The following is a 25,076-nucleotide window of genomic DNA, read 5'->3' as shown; positions in this document are numbered from 1 at the left end:
ATTCTGCGGCCGCTATGGGTGCGCACGCATGAAAACCCGCAACTTGCGGGAAAGGGGCATCCGCGGGCGGAGAGTTGGGCTATTTGCCCAACTCCAGCCCAGCAAATGCCCGTGAAATTCGCATGAGTTTAAATGAATATAAAAATAACTTTTTTTCAATTATTTAAACATTAAAACACCTGTAAAATAAGTTACTGTTATTTTTAGCACCTTTAAAACATTTCAATTTATTTTTCAAAAAATGTTTTAAATGTTTAATTAAATTGTATTTTAATTAATTTTAAATATGTAATTATTTGTTATGTTCATTTTTTTTGTCTGATCCCCCATTCGTGTTTATGGGGGTTCCGTACGTACAGAATTCCCAGAAGCATGAATGGGGATCCCCCTTTCTTTCATTGGTTGGGCCAGCCCACGTGATCCCAGGGGGTGCTTGTGAACCGCCTGCACCTCTGGGATACGTGGGCCTCTGCTCAGGCCTACGCATCGAGGCCCAGGAGCGCGAGTCTCCGTGGATCCAGGGCCATCAGGTGGGTGCGTAGATTTATTGCCGTTCAGAGGCATCTGCTCGCAGGAAGCCTCCCGACTGCAAATTCAGGCCCATTGGGCGGTAAGCGGGAAAATGTGATCGCAGCTAACAGGAAGTGTCTTTAATTTGCTCTCAACCCAAAACCAATGGAGCTTTGCTGTTTAAGCACCACTTCAATGCTTTGTCATTCTGCTAATTAGTTAATGACAATTAGCATTACCTATCCTCGGATCTTGCAAATTAACAACGGTGCAATTGTGTAATTGGTCAGTCTTTCAACAATAGAGAACTACCAGTACAACCAGACTGCACTAATCACGATAAGCAATTGCAGTAATGGTATTAGTTGGGTTGTGGTTTTGGAAAGCAGATTTTGATCATTATAAATAACTGATCAGTACAAAGAGGGACCAGCATAACAGGCGCTACCTCACCACCTCTTCTCTCGACCCCGCCACGGTCTCTAAATTGTCAGACTGCTTGTCCGACATACAGTTCTGGATGAGCAAAAATTTTCTCCAATTAAATATTGGGAAGACCGAAGCCATTGTTTTCAGTCCCCACCACAAACTCCGTTCCCTCGCCACTGACTCCATCCCTCTCCCTAACATCTGTCTGAGGCTGAACCACACTGTTCGCAACCTTGGTGTCATATTTGACCCTGAAATGAGCTTCTGACCATATATCCGCAGCATAACTCAGACCGCCTACTTCCACCTCCGTAACATCGCCCGTCTCCGCCCTTGCCTCAGCTCATCCGCTGCTGAAACCCTCATCTATGCCTTTGTTACCTCTAGACTTCACTATTCCAACACTCCTGGCCGGCCTCCCATATTCCACCCTGCGTAAACTTGAGGTCATCCAAAACTCGGCTGCCCGTGTCCTAACTCGCACCGAGTCCCGTTCGCCTATCACCCCTGTGCTCGCTGACCTACATTGGCTCCTGGTTAAGCAGCGCCTCAATTTCAAGATTCTCATCCTTGTTTTCAAATCCCTCCATGGCCTCCTCGCCCCTTCTTATCTCTGTAATCTCCTTTAGCCCCACAACCACCCCCCCCCCCTCCGAGATATCTGCGCTCCTCTAATTCTGCCCTCTTGAGCATCCCTGATTATAATCGCTCAACCTTTGGTGGCCGTGCCTTCAGCTGCCTAGGCCCTAAGCTCTGGAATTCCCTGCCTAAACCTCTCTACCTCACTTTCCTCCTTTAAGATGCTCCTCTTTGACCAAGCTTTTGGTCACCTGCCCTAATTTATGTGGATCGGTGTCAAATTTTTTGTCTTAAAATACTCCTGTGCAGCGCCTTGAGATGTTTTACCATGTTAAAGGTGCTATATAAATACAAGTTGTTGTTGTTTCTACTGTACCTGATAACATTTACTTGAGAATATGGATGACCCGCTGGACAGAGAGAATGAGTTTGTGGAGCTTTGCCAGCCACGTACAATACTCAGTTCAAACAGTCACATTGAATGTGAACAGTTTTTTTTATTAGTTTCCAGGATGTGGGCATTTCAGGCAAGGCCAGCATTTACTGCCCATCCCTAATTGCCCTCGAGAAGGTGAGCCGCCTTCTTGAATAAGTGGCTTGTTAGGCCGTTTCAGAGGGGCAGCTAAGAGTCAACCACATTGCTGCAGGCCTGGAGTCACATAATAGGCCAGACCGGGTAAGGGCGGCAGATTTCCTTCATTAGTTGTTTGCAAAATTATGTGGATGAAAATGAAAGTAGCAAAGGCAGATGTAGAAAGGGACTTGGAAGTAACAAGAGACTTGGCACTTTCAGTATCAAGACAATGTGGAGATGGGACTACAAAGCAATTTGAATATTGGGATACATAGGCAAGACTATGTAGCATCAATCTACGAAGGTATTGCTGTGGTTTTATAATGCTTTGATTCAACCACATCTGGAGTGCTTAACTTCCAAACCACTTCCAAAGGGATATGTGTGCACTGGAACAGGGGGCAGAGACCATCAGTAAGAACAATCTCACAAATGTCAAGTGGCAGAGTGATGAGGAGAGGTTGGCAAGGCGGTAGAGTCAAAAAGCAGCTGTCTGCTAGACTGGATGAATCAGGGTACCAGATGGACGAGTTTCATTGCGCCCAGTAGCTGTTTTTCATCCTGGACTTTAGTCCTTGAAAGCAAATAGATATTATTCAAAATGGAGGAACGTTCTTTGAGATATACAACAGAATACACCTTCAGGGTTGGATTGCCCTGAGTTCCAAAGACTTTTTTTACTCGTTTATGGGATGTGGGCGTCGCTGGCAAGGCCAGCATTTATTTACTTTTTATCTTTTTTTTAGGCCAGCATTTATTGCCCATCCCTAATTGCCCTCGAGAAAGTGGTGGTGAGCCGCCTTCTTGAACCGCTGCAGTCCGTGTGGGGAAGGTACTCTCACAGTGCTGTTAGGGAGGGAGTTCCAGGATTTTGACCAGCGACGATGAAGGATTGGTGATATACTTGATAATGTGTGACTTGGAAGGGAACTTGGAGGTGGTGGTGTTCCCATGCGCCTGCTGCCCTTGTCCTTCTAGGTGGAAGAGGTCGCGGGTTTGGGAGGTGCTGCCGAAGAAGCCTTGGCGAGTTGCTGCAGTGCATCTTGTAGATGGTACACACTGCAGCCGCGGTACGCCGGTGGTGGAGGGAGTGAATGTTTAAGGTGGTGGAGGGGGTGCCAATCAAGCGGGCTGCTTTGTCCTGGATGGTGTCGAGCTTCTTGAGTGTTGTTGGAGCTGCACTCATCCAGGCAAGTGGAGAGTATTCCATCACACTCCTGACCTGTGCCTTGTAGATGGTGGAAAGGCTTTGGGGAGTCAGGAGATGAGACACTTGCCGCAGAATACCCAGCCTCTGACCTGCTCTTGTTGCCACAGTATTTATGTGGCTGGTCCAGTTAAGTTTCTGGTCAATGGTGACCCCCAGGATGTTGATGGTGGGGGATTCGGGGATGGTAAATGAATAACTACAGCAAAGATGTGACAATATAACTCATGTTTTTTATTTATAACTACAAAGCCCTTAACTGTGACACTCGACATTTAACTTTTTTTTTATAGAGACTACTCTATAGTCTCTGGTGAACAAAATATTCAAGTAAAAGCATTTAGATCTGATTACGATGATCTGCAATAAACTGGTTTAAAAAAAAATTCTATCTTTTTCTACTCAATGATGTCGGGTACTACAGTGATCATCAAGTCTTCATTTCCACGGCGTACCACAAGGGACAGAGTGTCGTTGTTCTTAATCGCTTCGCTGACTTGTTCTGAAGAAGTGATTGTATTCCCATTGATGCTGATAATGATATCACGGTCTTTTAAGCCGGCGCTGAAATGAAAAATTTTGGAGAATTAGGGAAGCGCAGTCGTTATCAGGTTCGGCAAGTTGCAGAAGTCACCAATGAGGGCCGCGACAGCAATTTGTACTGAAGGAACCCTCAATGCATTGCTGACAACATCATGGGCTACAGGAACCCTACAGCTAGCGGGCATAAATAACCCGCTGTCGCACCAGTTACCTTTGCCTTGGAAGACATTGGCCCGTATTTTCCGATCGGAGGCTTCCTGCGTGCGGAGGCCTCCCATCTGGAAAAAAATCTACGCCCTTACCCGAGGGCGCCGGAGGTCCGGCCGTTTCTGCTCCTGGGCCTCTCCACTACGAAATGCGCAGAGGCCCACGTCTCCCAGGGGCGCAGGCGGTTCACAAGCGTCCCTGGGATCACGTGAGCCATGGGGAACCAATGAAAGAAGGGAATCTCCCTTCATACTTTTGACAGCTTAGACCTGTCAAAAAATATGAATGGAGATCACTGAAAAAACATCAAAACATTAAATAATTTTTTTTAAATCACATTTTTAAAATATGAGTTAAAATTACATTAAATTAAATATTTTAAACAAAAATTTAATTTTTGGAAAAAAATTAATGTTTTTTACGGGGCTAAAAATAAACTTACCTTTTTTAAAAGTATTTTTAAATTATAAATGAGTGGGGGAAAAAAATGTCTTTTTACTTTTTTAAACTCTTATGCTGGTAAAAGCAGGCCTTACATTTGCTTTTTCCAGGCGTAACATTTCTAAGGGTTTTCTGCGGGCGGAGGTTCTGCAGAAAAGCAAAACTCTCCCCCCCACAGAGGCCCTTCTCCAGGGCAGGTGTCCGACCTGTCAAGAGCATTCTTGACAGATCGGAAGTGCCGGTTTTCAGCGCATGCGCTTGGCATGCCTGAAACCGGCACTTGCGAGGCCCCGATGGGACACAGCCCGTACCCACCCGTAGGCATCGGAAAATACCGGCCAATATTTCACCATATAAATGTCTACTGTCCCTTTTTTGGGCAGCACTATAGTGCAGTGGTGAGGGATAAATAGGCCATTTAAAAGAATAAGCTTATATAGAAATTACTGTTGGAAGTATTCATTTACTCCTTAACTGAGTTAACACCTCTACTGAAATCGAGGACACAACGGAATTTCCTACAAATTAAGTATTTGTAAGCCAGCGCTGCAACTGCTAGGTTTGCTTTTTCAGAAAAGAATTGTGCTCGTCGAGTTAGTTTGTGCGGGGTATACAACTCAGTACCCAGTGTCATCATTTAGCGCTCCCAGGTCAGGTACTGCAAGCCCCGTTGCAAAGTAAAGCTCCCTCTGCTCGATCCCAACAACACGCCTCAGTCCATACCTCACGAGCACACCCCTTACTGTTCTCAAAAGTAGAATTGCCTGACAGGAACTGGACTGAGAAAGAGGACCCTTTACAGGCAGCATACAGTAGACATTTGAATCAGCCTGGTGCTGAATTTGAACCCAGGTCTGGAGACAAGAAAGGCCAGATTCTACCCCCCTCCCCATTCCCCCCGCACCTGCCAGATTCTCTAGCTTGCACCTTCAGAAGCAAGAGTGCTTGGATGGAACCATCTCCGTTGACCATGGAGATCCCTTTTCAGAGAGCAATGCATGAAACTGGTGGAGGCAAAACCAGTGTCCAGCTGACAGCAGAAGTGGTAAATGATGGTGAAAATTAGGTGGTGAATTGTAACTAGTGCTAAAGTTCCTGTTCCCCACACAGGCTGTTCCTTTCCTTTGCTCTTACCCCAGTGGCCATGTAGCCAATGCTTTAAGGATCGGAAGTTGGAAATCTTGCACATCTTCTGTACATTTTCCCAATCTTACCTGATGCTATCAAATCATTTTTGAGAGTTCCCAAGCAGATTCTGGCTGTAACGGAAAGAATGTGGGCTGGATTTTGTCAATGGGGAGCTTGTGGAGGCGGGACTCCCACTTGTCGGGTTTTAGTCCCGCCTCCATCAACTTCTGGCCAACCCACGCTATTTTCCCTCAATTGACCTTGTTAAGCCCGCCCAGCAGATTTAGCAGGCCAATCAAGGGAAAGCCGGTTACTGGTGACGTCAGCGAGTGAAGTTTCATCTGTCAAGAGATTTTGACAGCTGAAATGTCAGCGTTTGACGGCTCTGTGAAGCTGTCAAACACTGACAATCTGTCCTCTAAGTTGAGTCCTTCTACTCAGGCTCAGTTAGAGATCTCTCCAGACCAGAAAGCAGAGGCTGCAGCTTTTGACAGTTCAGCGGCCATTCTGCTTTCTGTGCCGGTGAGCTGAGGGACTCCCGAGACCTGAAGGGAGGAAGCCTGCAGGAGAAAGTAAAGGTAAGTAAAACTTATTAAAACGCTTTACACACACCTCACACACTTACCTCTGCACACTTGCACTCACCTGCGCACCGGACATCTCGGCCCCTACGATCCCCGCAGACTCACGGCTCACCTCACTGACCCTGGTGAGGTTCGGAGCCGTCGGGAAACCCACACTTCAGGGCTCAAAATAGGGATTAGCCAAAAAACTGCCTGTTAGCTACCTGTTAACAGGCAGTTAACGGGCACTAATCCCCTTCCCGCCTCAAGGAGATGGGACCCGGCGCGGGTCGGGTACCCGCCTCCTGGGAAGATGGCACGGAGGCGGGTTGGGTACCCGCCCCCAGATTCTGCCATTTTTCCGGCAGTCCTGCCTCCATACCCGCCTCCCCAGGGCTGGCAACATCGCCCCCTAGAGAGTTTGAATGCCTCGACTGACAGCCAAACTCACCAGTGTTCAATGCTCGAGTTTTGACTTAATTCCACCTAACTACCAGCTGGAACACGATAGAGTGAAGCAGCAAGACTTGTTCTGCACAGTAGGACTATCTTGGTTGAGCGTGAAGTGGTACAAGCAGATGCCCATTGCTTAGACAGCCGGAAAGCTATCTCAACTGCGATGGAATTTCATTTTATACCATTGAGCGCACAAAGCTTTTGTAATTGTACGCACCGAATTACAAACTCAATTCCCTCTGCCCATACACCACAAACAGGATTGACTTACAACGCAAAGACCTACAGCCCGGCCTACTACTCATCCTGCTCCATTTTGCAGATAAGTACACAAGATAGCTGAACATCACAGGCGGAGAGATCAGAAACTCTTGCCACTGTTGTACTGGAACCAAGTCCCATTCAAATCCTTCTTCTTAGGCAGTCCCTCGGAACCGAGGATGACTTGCTTCCACACTAAAAATGAGTTCTCAGGTGACTGATGTGTCCAATGCGGGACCTACAGTCTCTGTCACAGGTGGGGCAGACGGCGGTTGAAGGGGCGGGTGGGGTGCTTGGGTTGACGTGCGCTCCTTCTGCTGTTTGCGCTTGGCTTCCGCTTGCTCCCGGGGAAGAGACTCGAGGTGTTCAGCGCCTTCCCCGATGCTTCTCCTCCACTTTGTACAGTCTTGGGCCAGGGATTCCCAGGTGTCAGTGGGGATGCACTTTTTCAAGGAGGCCTTGAGGGTTCCCCGATGCTTCTCCTCCACTTTGTACAGTCTTGGGCCAGGGATTCCCAGGTGTCAGTGGGGATGCACTTTTTCAAGGAGGCCTTGAGGGTGTCCTTGAAGCGTTTCCTCTGCCCACCTGGGGCTCTCAGGCCATTCAAATCCTGTGCTGATTGTTGCAAAAATGAGTTAACTGCTTGTACAACAGGAGGACTTGCTATGTTGACACGGACAACCAGCATCTAGTGTCCTGAGCAGCATTTCATCAGTGGCCGTGCCACTGATTATAACCAGTAAATGGGTTCTCAATATCTGGGAATTTCAAGAGCTATCCCTCACACTGCAGGTCCCGCTGCATTTTGTCGCTTGGCTTTTCTTGTATCTCCTACCTTGCTGCAGGTGTTGCTGGAATGACTTCAAATACGTAAACCCCAGCAGAAATATCAGGAAAATCTTTGTCCCGCATTTTCAGATCGCGCAAGAGCCTACAATGGAATGGAAAAGTATTAGTCCTCCTTGATTATTGTAGCAGTAAACCCCATGCATTGAAATCTTGCAGTATTGTGTGACAAGCCAACTCCAGCAGCTTCAGGACGAGTTCATAGTCCTCAGCTTTGCAATGTGCAGGATAAAAGGCAACATACCATGGCTGCAAATGCGCCAGCGCTAAATGATTGTCAATGGTGATGTGGTAATTCACTTCCCTCACCATTTGTCTTAGTGACTACTCCAAGTTAGTCCCCCTAAAGACATCATTAGCACCCCTGATCAAACAGAAGCTTTAATACAAATCAGAAGTACTTGGAAACCGAGATAAAATGCTGCTTACTCACAAGACTAATGTCCTACAAAAAGCTTAACGACTGCTTGAGTGCAGACACTGGGCACTTACCGTGATGTGAGTGCCACCATTCTTATTCCCATGTACCTCTTCCTGGGTGAAGAGTTCCCTGTTGGTATAAAACCACAATGGGTTAACTCTTTGCACGTTCGAAATGGAGGATGGTGCCGACTTACGGTGATGCACAACGCAGGAAATATCCCTCCCCCTTTCCCTTTTGACGGCACTGATTCATGCTTGGATTCAGTTCCACAGCCACCAACAATGATACTTTTCTCGAACGTCCAGACTCTAGGCATGGGGAAGTGTTGGTTTCTGGCGGGCAGGGGGGTATCACGGCCACGCTTGACCTTGTCCTATAATTCCCCCCCCGGCCCTCTGCGCTCCACCTATTCTGGCCTTTTTAGCATCCCCGAATTTAACCGCTCCACCATTGGCCGCTGTGCCTTCAGCTGCCTGGGCCCTAAGCTCTGGAATTCCCTCCCTTAATCTCTCCGCCTCTCCACTTCCCTTTCCTCCTTTAAGACGCTCCTTAAAACCCACCTCTTCGGCCAAGCTTTTGGTCACCTGTCCCAACACCTTATGTGGATCGGTTTCACATTTTTGGTTTTTTTGGATAACGCTCCTGTGAAGCGCCTTGGGACGTTTTATTACATAGAAACATAGACGATAGGAGCAGGAGTAGGCCATTCGGCCCCTCGAGCCTGCTCCGCCATTCAATGAGATCATGGCTGATCATCCAAATTCAGTACCCTGTCCCTGCTTTCTCCCCATATCCCTTGATCCCTTTAGCCTTAAGAAATATATCCAACTCCTTAAATATATTTAATGTATTGACCTCCACTGCCTTCTGTGGTAGAGAATTCCACAGGTTCACCACTCTCTGGGTGAAGAAATTCCTCCTCATCTCTGTCCTAAATGGCTTACCCCTTATCCTTAGACTGTGACCCCTGGTTCTGGACTCCCCGGCCATCGGGAACATCCTTCCTGCATCTAGTCTGTCCAGTCCTGTCAGAATTTTATAAGTTTCAATGCGATCCCCTCTCATTCTTCTAAACTCCAGTGAGTATAAGCCCAATCGACCCAACCTCTCCTCATACGTCATTCCTGCCATCCCAGGTATCAGCCTGTTGAATCTTCGCTGAACTCCTTCCATGGCAAGAACATCCTTCCTCCGATAAGGCGACCAAAACTGCACACAATACTCCAGATGTGGTCTCACCAAGGCCCTGTACAACTGTAGCAAGACATCCTTGTTCCTGTACTCAAACCCTCTCGCTACGAAGGCCAACATACCATTTGCCTTCTTAACCGCCTGCTGCACCTGCATGCTTACCTTCATGCTTACGTTAAAGGCGCTGTATAAATATAGAAGTTGTTATTGTCCACACCCGACGTCTACACAAACACAATTTTCACCTGGAGCCGCTGAGTGCAGGTAAGGGGATGTGTCCCTGGCTGAGTTTCCCCCTCCTCTCCAGCCGAACACTGGAGCGCCCCCCGCCCAGTGCTACCATGGCTGGGATCAGTTGACCCAGCACAGCCGAGGGGTAAAATTTAGGACCTTTCTGTTCTGCATGGCTCAGCGTCAATGGAAGGATGTGAAGGCCTTAGAGAGGGTGCAGAAAAGATTGACAAGAATGGTTCCAGGGATGAGGGACTTCAGTTACGTGGATAGACTGGAGAAGCTGGGGTTGTTCTGCTCGGAGCAGAGAAGGTCGAGAGGAGATTCGATAGGAGGTGTTCAAAATCATGAGGGGTCTGGACAGAGTGGACAGAGTGAAACTGTTCCCATTGGCAGAAGGGTCGAGATCCAGAGAACACAGATTTAAGGTGATTGGCAGAAGAACCAAAGGTGACAAGGAGGAAGAAACTTTTTTACGCAGCGAGTGGTTAAGATCTGGAAACCTGACGAAAAGGGTTTCGACTTGAAACGTTGACTCTCCACGGATGTTGCCTGGCCTGCTGAGTTTTTCCAGCATTTTCTGTTGTTATTTCTGGAATGCACTGCCTGACAGGGTGGTGGAGGCAGACTCAATCGTGGCTTTCAAAAGGGAGTTGGATAAGTACCTGAAGGAAAAAAATTGCAGAGGCCACGGGGAAAGGGCGCGGGAGTTGGACGAGCTGAAGTGCTCTTGCAGAGAGCCGGCACGGGCCGAATGGCCATCTTCTGTGCCGTAACCATTCTCTGATTCCAATTCGGGGAGGAGAGGAGGATGTGTGTGTGTGTGCGCAATGAGAAGAATTTTTAAAAAAAGCTCTGCTCTGCGTGGTGCAATTTTTGCATTTTTAAAACCTCAGCAGAACACCACAAGAATGCAATGCCATGCTCTTTCCTTTCTTCTTATTTCACAGTTTTCATAATCAAAACCAGTCGACTGTTCTCTGCCTCACAGCCGGTCCCTTTGAAAATGCACCAATAGGAGCGACCGATGGTGTTGCCAATGTAAAAGCCGTCCAACAGCCTGTTTTTAATCAGTGACGTGCCATTAATTTAGGTGACTCCTACCTTTTAGCTGGCGGTCATGAGATTCTGCGAGGAACTGCTGAATTCTGTTTGCAGGGATGGCGAACGATATTCCAGCCGTCACTTTCAGTGTGTTAATGCCGATGACTTCACCATCCTGCCATGTGTAAAACAGTTCACAACAAAACACGGTTTAGTCAAATTGCCTGGCTAAAGAAAAAACTTCATGTGTTCAACTTCGGACATTCAGCGGGAGTGGGGGTGGGAGTGGGGGGGAGATTTTAACCCCCCCAAAGCGGGTGGGTTTGGGTCGGGTGGGATGTAAAGGTACTTCAAGCCCGAACCCAATCCGCCTCGAACCCGCCCATTTCTGGTTTTAACGCAGTGGGACGGAGGGGGCGGGCAACCAACCCACTCCCAGGAGGCGGGTCGCTCATTAAAATATTCTAATGAGGCTGCGTGCCTCAGATGTTTGCTCTGGCTTTGAGCCCAAGATCAGCCATGAACTAATTGAATGGCAGAGCAGGCTCGAGGGGCCAAGTGGCCTATTCCTGCTCCTATTTCTTATGTTCTTATGTTCCAGCTTTAACGCTGGCCGGCCGGGTTTCCCGGGCCTCGGGAAACATGGCAGCTAAAGCGAGGCGAGGACTGCTGCAGGAGAGAGGCAAGTGATTTTTCCAGCACTGCTTGTGGGCCAGGAGGAGCAGGTGTGTTTTTCCCCAGCCCCCCAGCAAACCTGTTAAGCTCCCCAGCGATCGACCCCCGCCCCCCCCGCGATTCGATGCCCTCCACGATCTTCTCCCCTCCTCCCCCGATCTCTCTGTGACCCCCCCATTGACCCTCCGAACTCACCCTCCCTCCTCTCCGGTCCCTGGCTGCGGCCTGGCGCCACAGGCCTACCCGCCCGACAGCCAGCCAGCCTGCCTCTCAACCTGGCTGGCAGTGGCCGGGAAACAGATTTCAAAAATGGTAATCAGATCCTGCCGTTAAATTCGGCAGGACCTGAGGGAAGCCCATTTTTCTAGGTTTCCCAACTGCAAAACTGCCCCTCCCCACCTCCCTGTAAATATCGGGGCCGCAGTGTCACGAAATCTTGCAGAATATCGTTTGGTAAAAAATACTAAGATTTAAAAGTTGTTCCAAGATAAATTAGAACAACCAAGAGGTCATAGATACATAGATACATAGAAGATAGGAGCAGGAGTAGGCCATTCGGCCCTTCGTGCCTGCTCCGCCATTCGATGAGATCATGGCTGATCCTTTAATTCAGTATCCCGTCCCCGCCTTCTCTCCGTAACCCTTAACCCCTTTTGCCCGTAGAAATATATCTAATTCCCTCTTAAATATATTTAATGAGCTGGCGTACACTGCCCTCTGTGGCAATGAGTTCCACAGGTTCACCACTCTCTGAGTGAAGAAATTCCCCCTCATCTCTGTCCTAAATGGTTTAGCCCTTATCCTTAAATTATGTCCTCTAGTTCTGTTCTCACCCGCCAAGGGAAACATTCCTTCTGCATCCAGTCTGTCTAGACCTGTCAGAATTTTATACACTTCTATGAGGTCAAACTACCCCAAATGATTGCCTTGAAAGCACGAATTGTTTATTTAAGTATGTGTTCCCACCCAGCGACTTTGCCAGTTATACATCCCTGCATACAGCCTCTGACACTGGTCTACCCCCCTTCCCCACACTACACCACACGTGGCTGCTGCTTCCACCACTATGCCTCTGCTCTCGGCCCTGTCATTTCCCTCACTGACGTCAAAAGCCTTTTCTTCAACCGGGCAGAGTCTACTCCCCGCCCACTGCGCTGTAAGGCACCCAGAGGTGTCTTTCCACATGTACAGAGTGCCACAGAAGTGTCACTTATTGTCAGCCGTGGCTCAGTGGGCAGCACACTCGCCTCTGAGTCAGAAGGTCGTGGGTTCAAGTCCCACTCCAGGGGCTTGAGCACATAAAGCTAGGCTGACACTCCCAGTGCAGTGCTGAGGGAGCACTGCACTGTTGGAGGAGCCGTCTTTCGGATGAGAAGTTAAACTGAGGCCCCGTCTACTCTCAGGTGGATGTAAAAGATCCCATGGCACTATTTCGAAGAAGAGCAGGGGAGTTCTCCCCAGTGTCCTGGCCAATATTTATCCCTCAATCAACATCACTAAAAACAGATGATCTGGTCATTAACACATTGCTGTTTGTGGGAGCTTGCTGTGCACAAATTGTCGCGTTTCCCACATTACAACAGTGACTACACTCCAAAAGTACTTCATTGGCTGTGAAGCGCTTTGGGACGTCCAGAGGTTGTGAAAGGCGCTATAGAAATGCAAGTCTTTCTTTTTGTTGAATTGTCCATGGAGTGTGACATAACCTGTAGATTGCCTCAGGTAAGAAAAGAATTCTCCGTTGCGCGTGAAAGTTGTTTTAAAAAAAAAAGGATTTATTTTCTTGAATTAGGGGAGGGATGGACTGTAAACTATGGGAGTGAGGCTGAGCCAGCGGGAAGGGCTGAGTAACAAAAATATCTGACTCGTGGCTCTACAACCCTCATATAACGTTGCTGTTGGTACCTAGACTTGTTGGCAAGTGCTGGAATAATTTCATCATTCACTAAGCATCTGCTTCCACTATCAACGTGCAAGTGGACAACCGTGGTTTCCATCACTTAAACGATGTGGTATTTCTCAACATTTTTTTGGGGGGGATATTCACTGTGCTTCCAACAAGTAACCTAATATCGATAGTTGGTCTGGTTGGAGTCTAACCATTGACGTGACACTTGATCGGTTTAGAGGACGTTTGCGCCATGCACCATTCCCTAACTGAAGTTCCGAAAGTGATCCCTTTAACTGGGAGAGTGGGAAGTGAGGAAAAGCAGCCTGGTTGACTCACCTAGTAGTTTTTCCTCTGCCTTCCCCTGGGAAACTTCTGCAAAGCACAAGACTGCTGCTTTTTCCCCCCTCCTGTTTTAAGCTGCAGTTACATCCGAATTAGGAGCAGGAGTCGGCCACTCGGCCCCTCGAGCCTGCTCCGCCATTCAATAAGATCGTGGCTGATCTGATTGCTCCACATTCCCGCCTACCCCCGATAACCTTTCACCCCCTTGCTGATCAAGAATCTATCTACCTCTGCCTTAAAAATATTCAAAGACTCTGCTTCCACCGCCCTCTGAGGAAGAGAGTTCCAAAGACTCACGACCCTCTGAGAAAAAATTTCTCCTCATCTCTGTCTTAAATGGGCGACCTCTTATTTTTAATCAGTGACCCCTAGTTCTAGATTCTCCCACAAGAGGAAACATCCTCTCCACATCCACCCTCTCCAGACCCCTCAGGATCTTATATGTTTCAATCAAGTCACCTCTTTTAAACTCCAGCGGATACAAGCCTAGCCTGTCCAACCTTTCCTCATAAGGCAACCCGCCCATTCCAGGTATTAGTCTAGTAAACCGTCGCTGAACTGCTTTCTCTCATTAGCCCTGCTCTTCTGAAGGGGGGCGATTCATCTCATGATACAATTCCACAGGGGCCTCATCAAACTGTCACGAGAATGACTGAGGGCCAACCCAGTTGCTGGGACCATTGCAGCCAAACCCAATCCTGCCCTCACCCAACACCCGTGTGCCCGCACAGGGTCACTCGATGGTCAGTTCAACAGAGTTTAACCTTTAATGCCACAACTGCCAAAATCCCAACAGCGGGTTGGGAGGGTCAAATAGTTTTGGTATTGAGAGCTCCCCTGCCCCACACACACACACACACACACACACACACACACACAACACACACAATCTATTTTCACTTCCACAAAAATATGGCCCAAATTCGAAAAGAAAATAAGCGCCGCCTTTTAAGAAAGTTTCACACACCTTGGGGGAAAACCCATCAGCTGAATTAATACTTGTGGTTTACATGATGTGTTACAGTCCCAAGCCTGGGGGGGGGTAACTTCGGCCAAATGTGGCATCCTCTGTGCGACCCCAGCTCAGCTTGGCTAACTCAATGGAGAACACAGACTGCACCCGGGTCCTCCCTGGCCTGTGCGGCTCAATACTCCACCAATTAAGTCGCTGAGCCGACAAAGAGAGTTGATTAATATTTGACGAGCCAGTTATAATGGTTGAGCTTTTTAAAAAATTGTTCGTTGGATGTCGCTGACAATTATTGCCCATCCCTAATTAACTGTAGTGGCTTTTAAGAGTCAAACCACATTGCTCTGGGTCTGGAGTCACATACAGGCCAGACCGGGTAAGGGCAGCAGATTTCCGTCCCTAGAAGGGCATTTGTAAACCAGATGGGTTTTTATGATCGTAGTTAGTTTTTTTTTTCCCCCCAGATTTATTAACTGAATTAGTGGGATTTGAACTTATGTCTCCCAGTTCTTGAGTCCAGGCCTCTGGGTTACTAGTCAAGTAACATAACCACTATGCTACTGTTCCCTTGTATTACATGTCACATTGCACTATTCGTTTTGCAAACATGCTAAGTTTGAAAACATGAACCACCCTTTCATCCAGCAATCTCACTTAATAAGAAACTTATTGTACAAGTACTGTAGGCAGCTGTGAATCCGAATGCATTCTGTCAGAATGTGGCTTTTCACCTATTTATTCTCATCAGCTCTTGCCTTTGCCTGAACTAAGTCCTTTCGCACCGCAGTCTAGCAGCTGCTCTATTTCAACATGCCTGGCTCAGAGAGAATTATAGTCGATAATTGATTCCACACACACCAGGTTCAAGCAGAAAATCCAGGCTAAGCTTGCCACTCATTTCCAGGATAAATAAGTTCTGATGAACACAAAGCTTCCAATGTCTACTTTCCATTTTATTCCACGTGTGGTAAACAGTGTCAGCCGTGGCTCAGTGGGCGGCACTCTCGCTCTCTGAGTCAGAAGGTTGTGGGTTCAAATCCTGCTCCAGAGAACTCGAGCACATAAAGCTAGGCTGACACTCCCAGTGCAGTACTGAGGGAGCGCTGCTCTGTCGGAGGTGTCGTCTTTTGGATGAGACGTTAAACCGAGGCCCCGTCTGCTCTCTCGGGTGGACGTAAAAGATCCCATGGCACTATTTCGAAGAAGAGCAGGGGTCCCAGTGTCCTGGCCAATATTTATCCCTCAATCAATATTAAAAACAGATTACCTGGTCATTGTCACATTGCTGTTTATGGGAGCTTGCTGTGTGCAAATTGGTTGCTGTGTTTCCTACATTACAACAGTGACTACAGTTCAAAAAGTACTTCATTGGCTGTAAAGTGCTTTGGGACGTCCTGAGGTCGTGAAAGGAGCTATATAAATGCAAGTCTTTCTTTCTTTAGTCCCATTATAGTGAGAAAATTAATTCAAATCTTCATAGTGTCATGTAATGAAATCTGTTTGTCTTGGTCCTGTATTCGTTTTGCACTCATGTATATTACCCTCCCCCACTGTGTATAGTTTCACTTCCTCTTTCCCGACTAACCTGGGAGGCTCCAGGTCTTGGCTCTTGGCTCCGCCCCTGACTTCTCTTACATAAAGATCCCAGGATCTGTATGACTCATTCCTGTGAACCAGTCGGCGTGTTGAGATGTTAGCTCTGATCTTAGTGATTAAAAGCCAACTTGTTTAAGTCTATAACTTCTAGTTTTGTGGTTATTGAAGGCCCATCAATTTTAATCACTAAAGAATACTAGGATGGATCGACTCCTAAAACCAGAGCGTCTAGACTTGGATCCACATTCTGCTGAAGCATCAAATCAATTTGGACACTGGCTCAAATGCTTCGAACTCTTCGCGGGGGCCTCATCCGCTAGCGAGGTAGATAAACTGAGTCTACTGACTACTCGCGTAAGTCATCGGATTTATTCATTCATCCGGGACGCCACCTCTTACACGGAGGCCACCACTATCCTGAAGGCCCAATACCAGAGGCCGGTAAACGAAGTGTACGCCAGACATCTGCTGGCTACACGCAGGCAGCGACCAGAGGAATCAATGGACGATTTCTTACAGGGCCTAAAGGACCTGGTCCGGGACTGTAACTGCAAGGCTGTGACGGCCAACGCGTACTCTGACGAATTGGTCTGCGATTCCTTCATCACGGGCCTCAAATCGAATTATATCCAGTAGAGACTGCTGGAGAAGGAGGTCCTGGACTTAAAAAAGGCAGTGGCCACTGCGCGATCGCTGGACGTGGCCCAGAAAAACTCTGACTCTTATTCTTCCGGCCATGCGGCCCTCACCGCCTCGTGCGCGCCGAGGGGGCCGCCATCTTGGAATCAGCCATCTTCCCCATCCAGGTCTCAGACCAGCTCTACGCCGCCGGAGTCCCCACACAGAAGTTCACCCAGGAGTCCTACTACAGCGGCAATGTCTCGAGGCCCGAAATGCTACTTCTGCGGCCAGGCCAAGCACCCCAGACAACGATGCCCAGCGAAGGACGCTACATGCTTCAAATGTAAGAAAAAGGGGCATTTTAGCAAAGTCTGCAGGGGGAATCCGATTTCCAACTCAGTCACCGCCTCGTGCGTGCCGTGCGGGCCGCCATCTTGGGATCCGCCATCTTTTCCCGACTCAACGGCCACCCAGGGCCCAACAGTGGCTTCGACCACGGTGGATCAATCCAGGCCACACCCGTTGACAAAATCCATGATGGACATACAGGTAAACGGGAATTTAACGAAATGTTTAATTGACTGTGGGAGTACCGAGAGTTTTATCCACCCTAGCCTGGTACGGCGGCACTCATTAACGGTAACCCCTACACGGAGCAGAATTGCTATGGCTGCTAAGCCCCACACTTCGGACATTTTGGGCTACTGTGTGGTAACACTGACTGTAAAAGGCACGGACTACAAGGATTTTAAACTCCTCGTGATGCCAGAACTCTGTGTTAATGTAATCTTAGGCCTGGACTTCCAGTGCCACCACGAAAGTGTCACGCTAGCATATGGCGGGTCCCAGCCGCCACTCACAGTCTGTGGCCTATCAACCTTAAAAATCAGCCCGCCCTCTTTATTCGCTAATCTCGCTCCGAACTGTAGGCCCATAGCGACCAAAAGTAGACGGTACAGTCTGGAAGACAGACACTTTATCAAGGTGGAAGTGGACAGACTCCTGCGGGAAGGCATTATTGAATGCAGTACCAGCCCGTGGCGTGCCCAAGTAGTCATAGTTAAAAATAGCGAAAAGAAACGGATGGTAATTGACTACAGCCAGACTGTTAATATTTATACCCAGCTGGACGCCTACCCTTTACCCCGCATATCAGAAATGGTCAACCAGATTGCGCAATACCGAGTCTTCTCGACTATCGACCTCAAATCCACGTATCACCAGCTCCCCATTAGAATGGAGGACCGCCCATACACCACCTTCAAGGCGAACGGGCGCCTCTACCATTTTCTCAGAGTGCCCTTCGGGGTAACAAATGGGGTCTCGGTCTTCCAACGTGAGATGGACCGCATGGTTGACGAGAATAAACTACAAGCTACCTACCCCTATCTGGACAATGTCACTATCTGCGGGCACAACCAGCAAGACCACGATCTAAATCTTGCGAGATTTTAAAAAACTGCCCTAAAGCTGAATCTAACCTACAACGAAGACAAATGTGTCTTCAACACAACCCGTCTCTGTATCCTCGGCTGTGTGGTGGAAGATGGGGTAATTGGACCGGACCCTGACCGATTACACCCCCTAAAGGAACTGCCCCTGCCACACAATCCCAAAGCTTTAAAAAGGTGCCTGGGATTTTTTTCGTATTATGCCCAATGGGTGCCCAATTACTCTGATAAGGCCCGACCCCTCATTAAATCGACGTCCTTCCCAATATCAGCTGAAGCTCGGGAGGCTTTCACCAGTATTAAACAGGACATTGAAAGGGCTGCAGTGTGTGCAGTGGACGAATGCATTCCCTTTCAAGTCGAAAGCGATGCGTCAGACTTTGCCTTAGCTGCGACCCTCAATCAGGCTGGGAGACCTGTGGCCTTCTTCTCCCGAACCCTTCAGGGACCTGAAATCAGGCACTCTTCTGTCGAGAAGGAGGCACAGGCTATAGTGGAGGCAGTGCGGCACTGGAGACACTACCTAGCCGGCAAACGTTTCACCCTGCTCACCGACCAGCGGTTGGTGGCTTTCATGTTTAATAACAAACAAAGGGGGAAAATCAAGAATGACAAAATACTCAGGTGGAGGATCGAACTATCCACGTTCGACTATGATATTATGTACAGGCCGGGAGCCCTTAATGAACCCCCAGACGCCCTATCGCGGGGAATGTGTGCCAGCATTCATACGGACAAATTACAGGGTCTCCACAACGACCTCTGTCACCCAGGGGTCACCCGACTATACCATTTTATAAAGTCCCGCAATCTGCCCCACTCCATCGAGGAGGTCAGGGCAATGACCAGAGCCTGCCGCATCTGTGCGGAATGCAAGCCTCGTTTCTACAGGCCTGACCGTGCACACCTTATCAAAGCCACACGGCCATTCGAGCGCCTAAGTCTGGACTTCAAGGGACCCCTTCCCTCTGCCGACCGTAACGTATACTTCCTCAATATCATGGATGAATATTCCCGCTTCCCCTTCGCCATTCCCTGCCCAGACATGACCAGTGCCACGGTCATCAAGTGTCTCTGTAATCTATTCTGCATGTTTGGCATGCCGAACTACATACACAGCGATAGGGGGACGTCATTCATGAGTGACGAGCTGCGCCAGTTCTTGCTCTTGAAGGGGATAGCCACTAGCAGAACCACTAGCTACAACCCCCGGGGTAATGGGCAAGTGGAAAGGGAGAATGCTACTGTTTGGAAGGCTGTCACGTTAGCCTTAAAGTCAAAAGGCCTTCCAACCTCCCGCTGGCAGGAAGTCCTCCCAGACGTGCTCCACTCCATAAGGTCTCTGTTATGTACTGCCACTAACGCTACCCCTCACGAAAAGATGTTCGTTTTCCCCCGGAAATCCACCTCAGGCATATCTCTACCCGCGTGGCTGACGTCTCCGGGGACAGTACTATTGCGGAAGCACGTGAGAGGCCATAAAACGGACCCCCTTGTGGAAAAGGTACAGCTCCTCCATGCAAACCCTCAGTACGCCTATATCGAATACTCTGACGGGCGAGAGGACACTGTTTCCATAAAAGACCTCGCTCCCTCGGGGAGCGGAGAGAACGATGGGAGACTACCCGATGAAGACCTACACTACAAAGAGACAGGACGCCCAGAGGTATCAATACCCAACTTTAACCTGGAGGACACTGCAGATAACCTGGAAGACACTGCGGAGGCCCGGACAGCGGAGGAACCAGAATCCACTCCCCTAGAGGCACCCCAACCGGCTTTGCGCCGATCCCCGAGAACTGCAAAACCTCCTGACAGACTCACTTATACCAACTTTTAAGAAACATCACCCCGATAGACTAAATCTATAGAAGGGGTGAATGTAATGAAATCTGTTTGTCTTGATTCTGTATTCGTTTTGCACTCATGTATATTACCCTCCCCCACGGTGTATAGTTTCACTTCCTCTTTCCCGACTAACCTGGAAGGTTCCAGGTCTTGGCTCTTGGCTCCGCCCCTGACTTCTCTTACATAAAGATCCCAGGATCTGTATGACTCATTCCTGTGAACCAGTCGGCGTGTTGAGATGTTAGCTCTGATCTTAGTGATTAAAAGCCAACTTGTTTAAGTCTATAACTTCTAGTTTTGTGGTTATTGAAGGCCCATCATGTCATAAGAAGTATTACTGTCCTAATGTTAGCAATATTAGTGTGAGCATGTTAAGTTACAATGGCTATGAGATCCTGTGGGATACTTTGTCTAAATATCTAAATGTACAGTTCTGGTCCCCTTACCTAAGGAAGGATACACTTGCCTTAGGAGTGCAACGAAGATTCACTGGACTGGTTCCTAGGATGAGGGGGTTGTCCTACGAGGATAGATTGAGTAGACTAGGCCTATATTCCGTAGAGTTTAGAAGAATGAGAGGTGACCGCATTGAAACATACAAAATTCTTACAGGGCTTGACAGGGTAGATGCTGAGAGGATGTTTCCCCTTGGCTGGGGAGTCTAGAACCAGGGGACACAGTCTCAGGATAAGGGGTTACCCATTGAGGACTGAGATGAGGAGGAATTTCTTCACTCAAAGGGTTGTGAATCTTTTTCAATTCTCTACCCCAGAGAGCTCAGTCACTGAGTATATTCAGGAGAGAATTCGATAGATTTTTGGATACTATGGGAATCAAAGGGATATGGGGATAGCGCGGGAAGGTGGGGTTGAGGTAGAAGATCGGCCATGATCTTATTGAATGGCAGAGCAGCCTCGAAAGGCCGAATGGCCAACTCCTGCTCCTATATCTTATGTTCTTATGTTATGTTCTAACCATGTACATTTCATATGATTTACCCAACTCATGCTGACCTTCATTTTCACCGTCCTTATATTCTTAAGTAGCAAATATTAATCTAAAAGACGGCAATCACCAGTATAACTTGAGCTCCTCGAGAGTTCAAAACTTAAATATGAAAAAAGTTATCTTCTACAAACATTATTCATTTAAAAGTATATGTTAAGCTGCAGCTCACCAGATTGACAAGCGGTCCTCCTGAGTTTCCATACTGTAATGAAAATGGAACATGTTCAGAGGGCATGATTTTAATATATATATTTTTGAATCCTAAATTAACTCACAAGACCTCTTTAACTCAGAATATTTTTAAAATTCAAAACTTTATTCGCCGATTTGAAAACCGCAATGTAGAACACTGAAAAAGCCTTCCTGTCTGCCTGTACGTTGGATGGTTTTCCCAAAGCCTGTAATAATTGCGACAAGTTCCCTTAATCAGACAACTAATAAGACACATTGAATGAATTAAATCCTAGACATGGCCGGCTGAAAGAACTATTCTGATGTCGGCGCCGGCCACCATGTTATAATTAGCCATTTTTGTTGAGCAACTTAGTCAGACAATTTTCAATTTTCTGAACACTTTGATGGGCTTCCCAATGAGATGCTTCATTTCCCCTTTCAGTTCAAGACAAGCTAAGCAACCCGAGCAAAGCGTCCGAGCCGATCGGGATGCTTTCACAATCTCCCCGCCCTGGATTATTTCGATTACAGGAAACTTTGTGCTATCCGGCACCGACGGGACCGAGCTGTTGCCGTCCCATCAAAACTGCCGGACAAACCAGCGCTAATGTTGAAACATACGGAGATTTTGAGCTCCGTATCTGGCAACAAACCCTGTTGCTTAGCAACAGCTTCTAAACAGTCGGCCGTACCTTGCAAGCGTCTCTGTAGCTTAGCAACAGCTTCAGCGAGACCTTGCAGAGCCTGACTGGTGAAAAAAAACCTAACGAAACGGCTCCTGATTTTTGCCGGTGGCTCAAAGTTTCCTGTATTTTGGCTCTGTTGTCATGTAGAAGAGGCCACGTTTGAAGACATTCTGTATTTTTAGATATATATGTATATATATGTTTTTTATTGATTTGGGTTGGCACGATAGACCACCAGAGAGCACAGGGATAGGCTGAATGTCAGCGAGTTCCCATTCTTGACCATGCAGCGTGTGAAAGGTCACCGAGCAGAGGACGGAGCTCACTCCAGGGGAGAGAGGAAGGTCTGGTTGGTCGACCATTCTTGGGCTTATCCCTCCGAGCCGCCCGCTGATGAACGCCCGGGATTACATGCTTAACTCATCTCCAGAAACCTCAAGAGGAATGGGTAGATGCATTCCATGTCCTCAAACTATGACATTTAAAGACGAAGTTGATGTTGTGAAAATATCAAGTTTTTTCCTTCTGTATAATCTGAATTTAATTCCTGACCTCTGTCCAGATCCAGCTAGATGTTGGTAAGACTAGACCAGTCAATCTACTCCTCTTAATTGGAAGTTGCTTAAATTTAAATTATCTTTTCATTCAAATTGAAGTTGTGCAAAAGATGCCTCTTGTGCGGTTCTAGTAAAATCGCTTAATTTGAATGATTAGAAATATATGAACGTACAGGGCCAGAAAAGGCCATCGAGGCCCATCTGGCTAGAGTTTGAGAAACATCATACCTCACCGCACTGCCATCAAAGTCATCTCGCCAGATAATTAGAATCATAGAATTTTACGGCACAGAAGGAGGCCATTTGGCCCATCGTGTCTGTGCCGGCTGAAAAAGAGCAATCCGGCCTACTCCCGCTTTCCAGCTCTTGGTCCGTAGCCCTGTAGGTTTCGGCACTTCAAGTGCATATCCGAGTACTTTCTAAATGTGATGAGGGTTTCTACCTCGACCACCCTTTCAGGCAGTGAGTTCCAGAATCCCCACCACCCTCTGGGTAAAAAAAATTCTCCTCAACTCCCCTCTAATCCTTCTACCAATTACTTTAAATATATGACCCCTGGTTATTGACCTCTCTGCTAAAGGAAGTAGGTCCTTCCCTTCCACTCTAGGCATAGAAACATAGAAGATAGGAGCAGGAGTAGGTCATTCGGCCCCTCGAGCCTGCTCCGCCATTCAATGAGATCATGGCTGATCATCCAAATTCAGTACCCTGTCCCTGCCTTCTCCCCATATCCCTTGATCCCTTTAATAGAAACATAGGCCCCTCATAATTTTATACACCTCAATTAAGTCTCCCCTCAGCCTCCTCTGTTCCAAAGAAAACAACTCCAGCCGATCCAATCTTTCCTCATAGCTAAAATTCTTCAATCCAGCACTTCTCCAACTCTTTCTTGAAGAAGAAAGTAGTTGTTGATATAATCAGCCCCCACTGCCTTCTTTGGCAATCCATTCCACACATTCACCACCCTCTGCATAGTCTAAACCGAAACCATCTTTTATACCTTCCCTTTTCTAAGTTTAAGGCGATGCCCACTTGTTGTAGAATCGTTGGCAATGGTAAACATATTTTACATATATTTTCTCTGTGCCCCTTGATTACTTCAATGAGATCAACCCTAACGTGATAATTCAGTTTTTGTTTTATTCATTCGTGGGATGTGGGCGTCGCTGGCAAGGCCAGCATTTGTTGCCCATCCCTAATTGCCCCTTGAGAAGGTGGTGGTGAGCCGCCTTCTTGAACCGCTGTAGTCCATGTGGTGAGGGTACTCCCACAGTGCGGTTAGGGAGGTAGTTCCAGGATTTTGACCCAGCGACGATGAAGGAACGGCGATATACTTCCAAGTCAGGATGGTGTGTAACTTGGGGGGGAACTTGGCAGGGTTCCCATGCGCCTGCTGCCCTTGTCCTTCTAGGTGGTAGAGGTCGCGGGTTTGGGAGGTGCTGCCGAAGAAGCCTTGGCGAGTTGCTGCAGTGCATCTTGTAGATGGTCCACACTGCAGCCACGGTACGCCGGTGGTGGAGGGAGTGAATGTTTAAGGTGGTGGATGGGGCACCAATCAAGCGGGCTGCTTTGTCTTGGATGGTGTCGAGCTTCTTGAGTGTTGTTGGAGCTTTCGTTGAGCAAAAAGGTTCAAATTAACAGGAGTAGACTGTTTTGTGTGTGATAAAAGTAACTGGGTGATAACTTATCAGTTCAAAAATTGGGATTACAGTTACAAGCAAGGTTCTACACCGTGCACTGATACACGTTCTTCTCATGCTTAAACTGTACAGATCACTGCCTCTTCCAAAATCGCACTCTCTGAACGGCAATGCTCTCTGCCTTGGCTTAACAACTGTTTGATCCCCTGCTACTCAAAGTTCTTTGATTTTTCCGACACCAAACAACAGGAATGATGGGCGCGACCTTGCCAGCCCTGGGGAGGCGGGTCTGCCGGGAAAGTGGCAGAATCTGACAGATGAAACGTCACACGCTGACGTTCTCTGTAACCGGCTTCCCCTTAATTGGCCTAAGCCGAGCCCGCTGGACGGGCTTAACAAGGTCAATCAGGGGAAAATAGCGTGGGTTGGCCAGATGGCGATGGAGGCGGGACTAAAACCCGACAAGTGGGAGTCCCGCCTCCAAAAGCCCTCCATTGGCAAAATCTAGCCCGATATTTTTTTTTATTTTTTAAATGTGATCATTCACTGCACTGACTGTCATTTCACAGGCAAAAGTTTATGGGGCAAAACTCCAAATGCATTCAGAGAAACTTGCTTTAGAAAATAGTTTAGCATTTCGCGTCAAAATGCTAGAGCAATTTATTATTCGCTGCTTATATAGATTTTTATATTTTCATTTCTTTTGCGCGTCTTCCATTCCTTGGCCTTACGTTGATTATGGCGTCTGTCTGAATGTAGTCCATGTCAGAATCTTTCAGGCCCAGTTCCTTGCCTCCTCTCTCGGTGGTGCTGACAATCCCTGTCGTCACTGTGTTCTGCAGCGAAAATGGACTGCCGATGGCCACCACAAACTCTCCGGGTCGGAGGTCCGAAGATCGTGCTAGCAAAAGCACAGGTAGAGGGTCCTGGTCACAGAGAGGGGGAAAAAAAAAAAATCGGATTGACGCTCATTTGTTTAAGCT

The 25,076-nt window shown here is 47.8% G+C and overlaps 1 protein-coding gene across 1 annotated transcript in view; it reads right to left on the bottom strand.

Annotated features, from left to right (window-relative positions):
• Nucleotides 1-3,512: 3,512 nt before the first annotated feature.
• Nucleotides 3,513-25,076, bottom strand: part of LOC147097982 (serine protease HTRA1-like) — a 37,526-nt gene continuing 15,962 nt past the window's right edge. The window contains exons 4-9 of the mRNA XM_085971175.1: nt 24,825-25,019; nt 21,206-21,238; nt 10,695-10,809; nt 8,237-8,294; nt 7,734-7,829; nt 3,513-3,863 (exon numbers count right to left, since the gene is read on the bottom strand). Of these exons, the coding sequence (XP_085827301.1) occupies nt 3,698-3,863; nt 7,734-7,829; nt 8,237-8,294; nt 10,695-10,809; nt 21,206-21,238; nt 24,825-25,019 (663 nt within the window). The 3' untranslated portion in view covers nt 3,513-3,697. The remainder of the gene's footprint in view (nt 3,864-7,733; nt 7,830-8,236; nt 8,295-10,694; nt 10,810-21,205; nt 21,239-24,824; nt 25,020-25,076) is intronic.

Source organism: Somniosus microcephalus, chromosome 30 (genome assembly GCF_052327205.1).
Source record: "Somniosus microcephalus isolate GS21.2 chromosome 30, FLI_Smic_1.0, whole genome shotgun sequence".
NCBI classification, from domain to species: Eukaryota; Metazoa; Chordata; class Chondrichthyes; order Squaliformes; family Somniosidae; genus Somniosus; species Somniosus microcephalus.
This window is presented reverse-complemented; position numbering and strand designations above follow the sequence as displayed.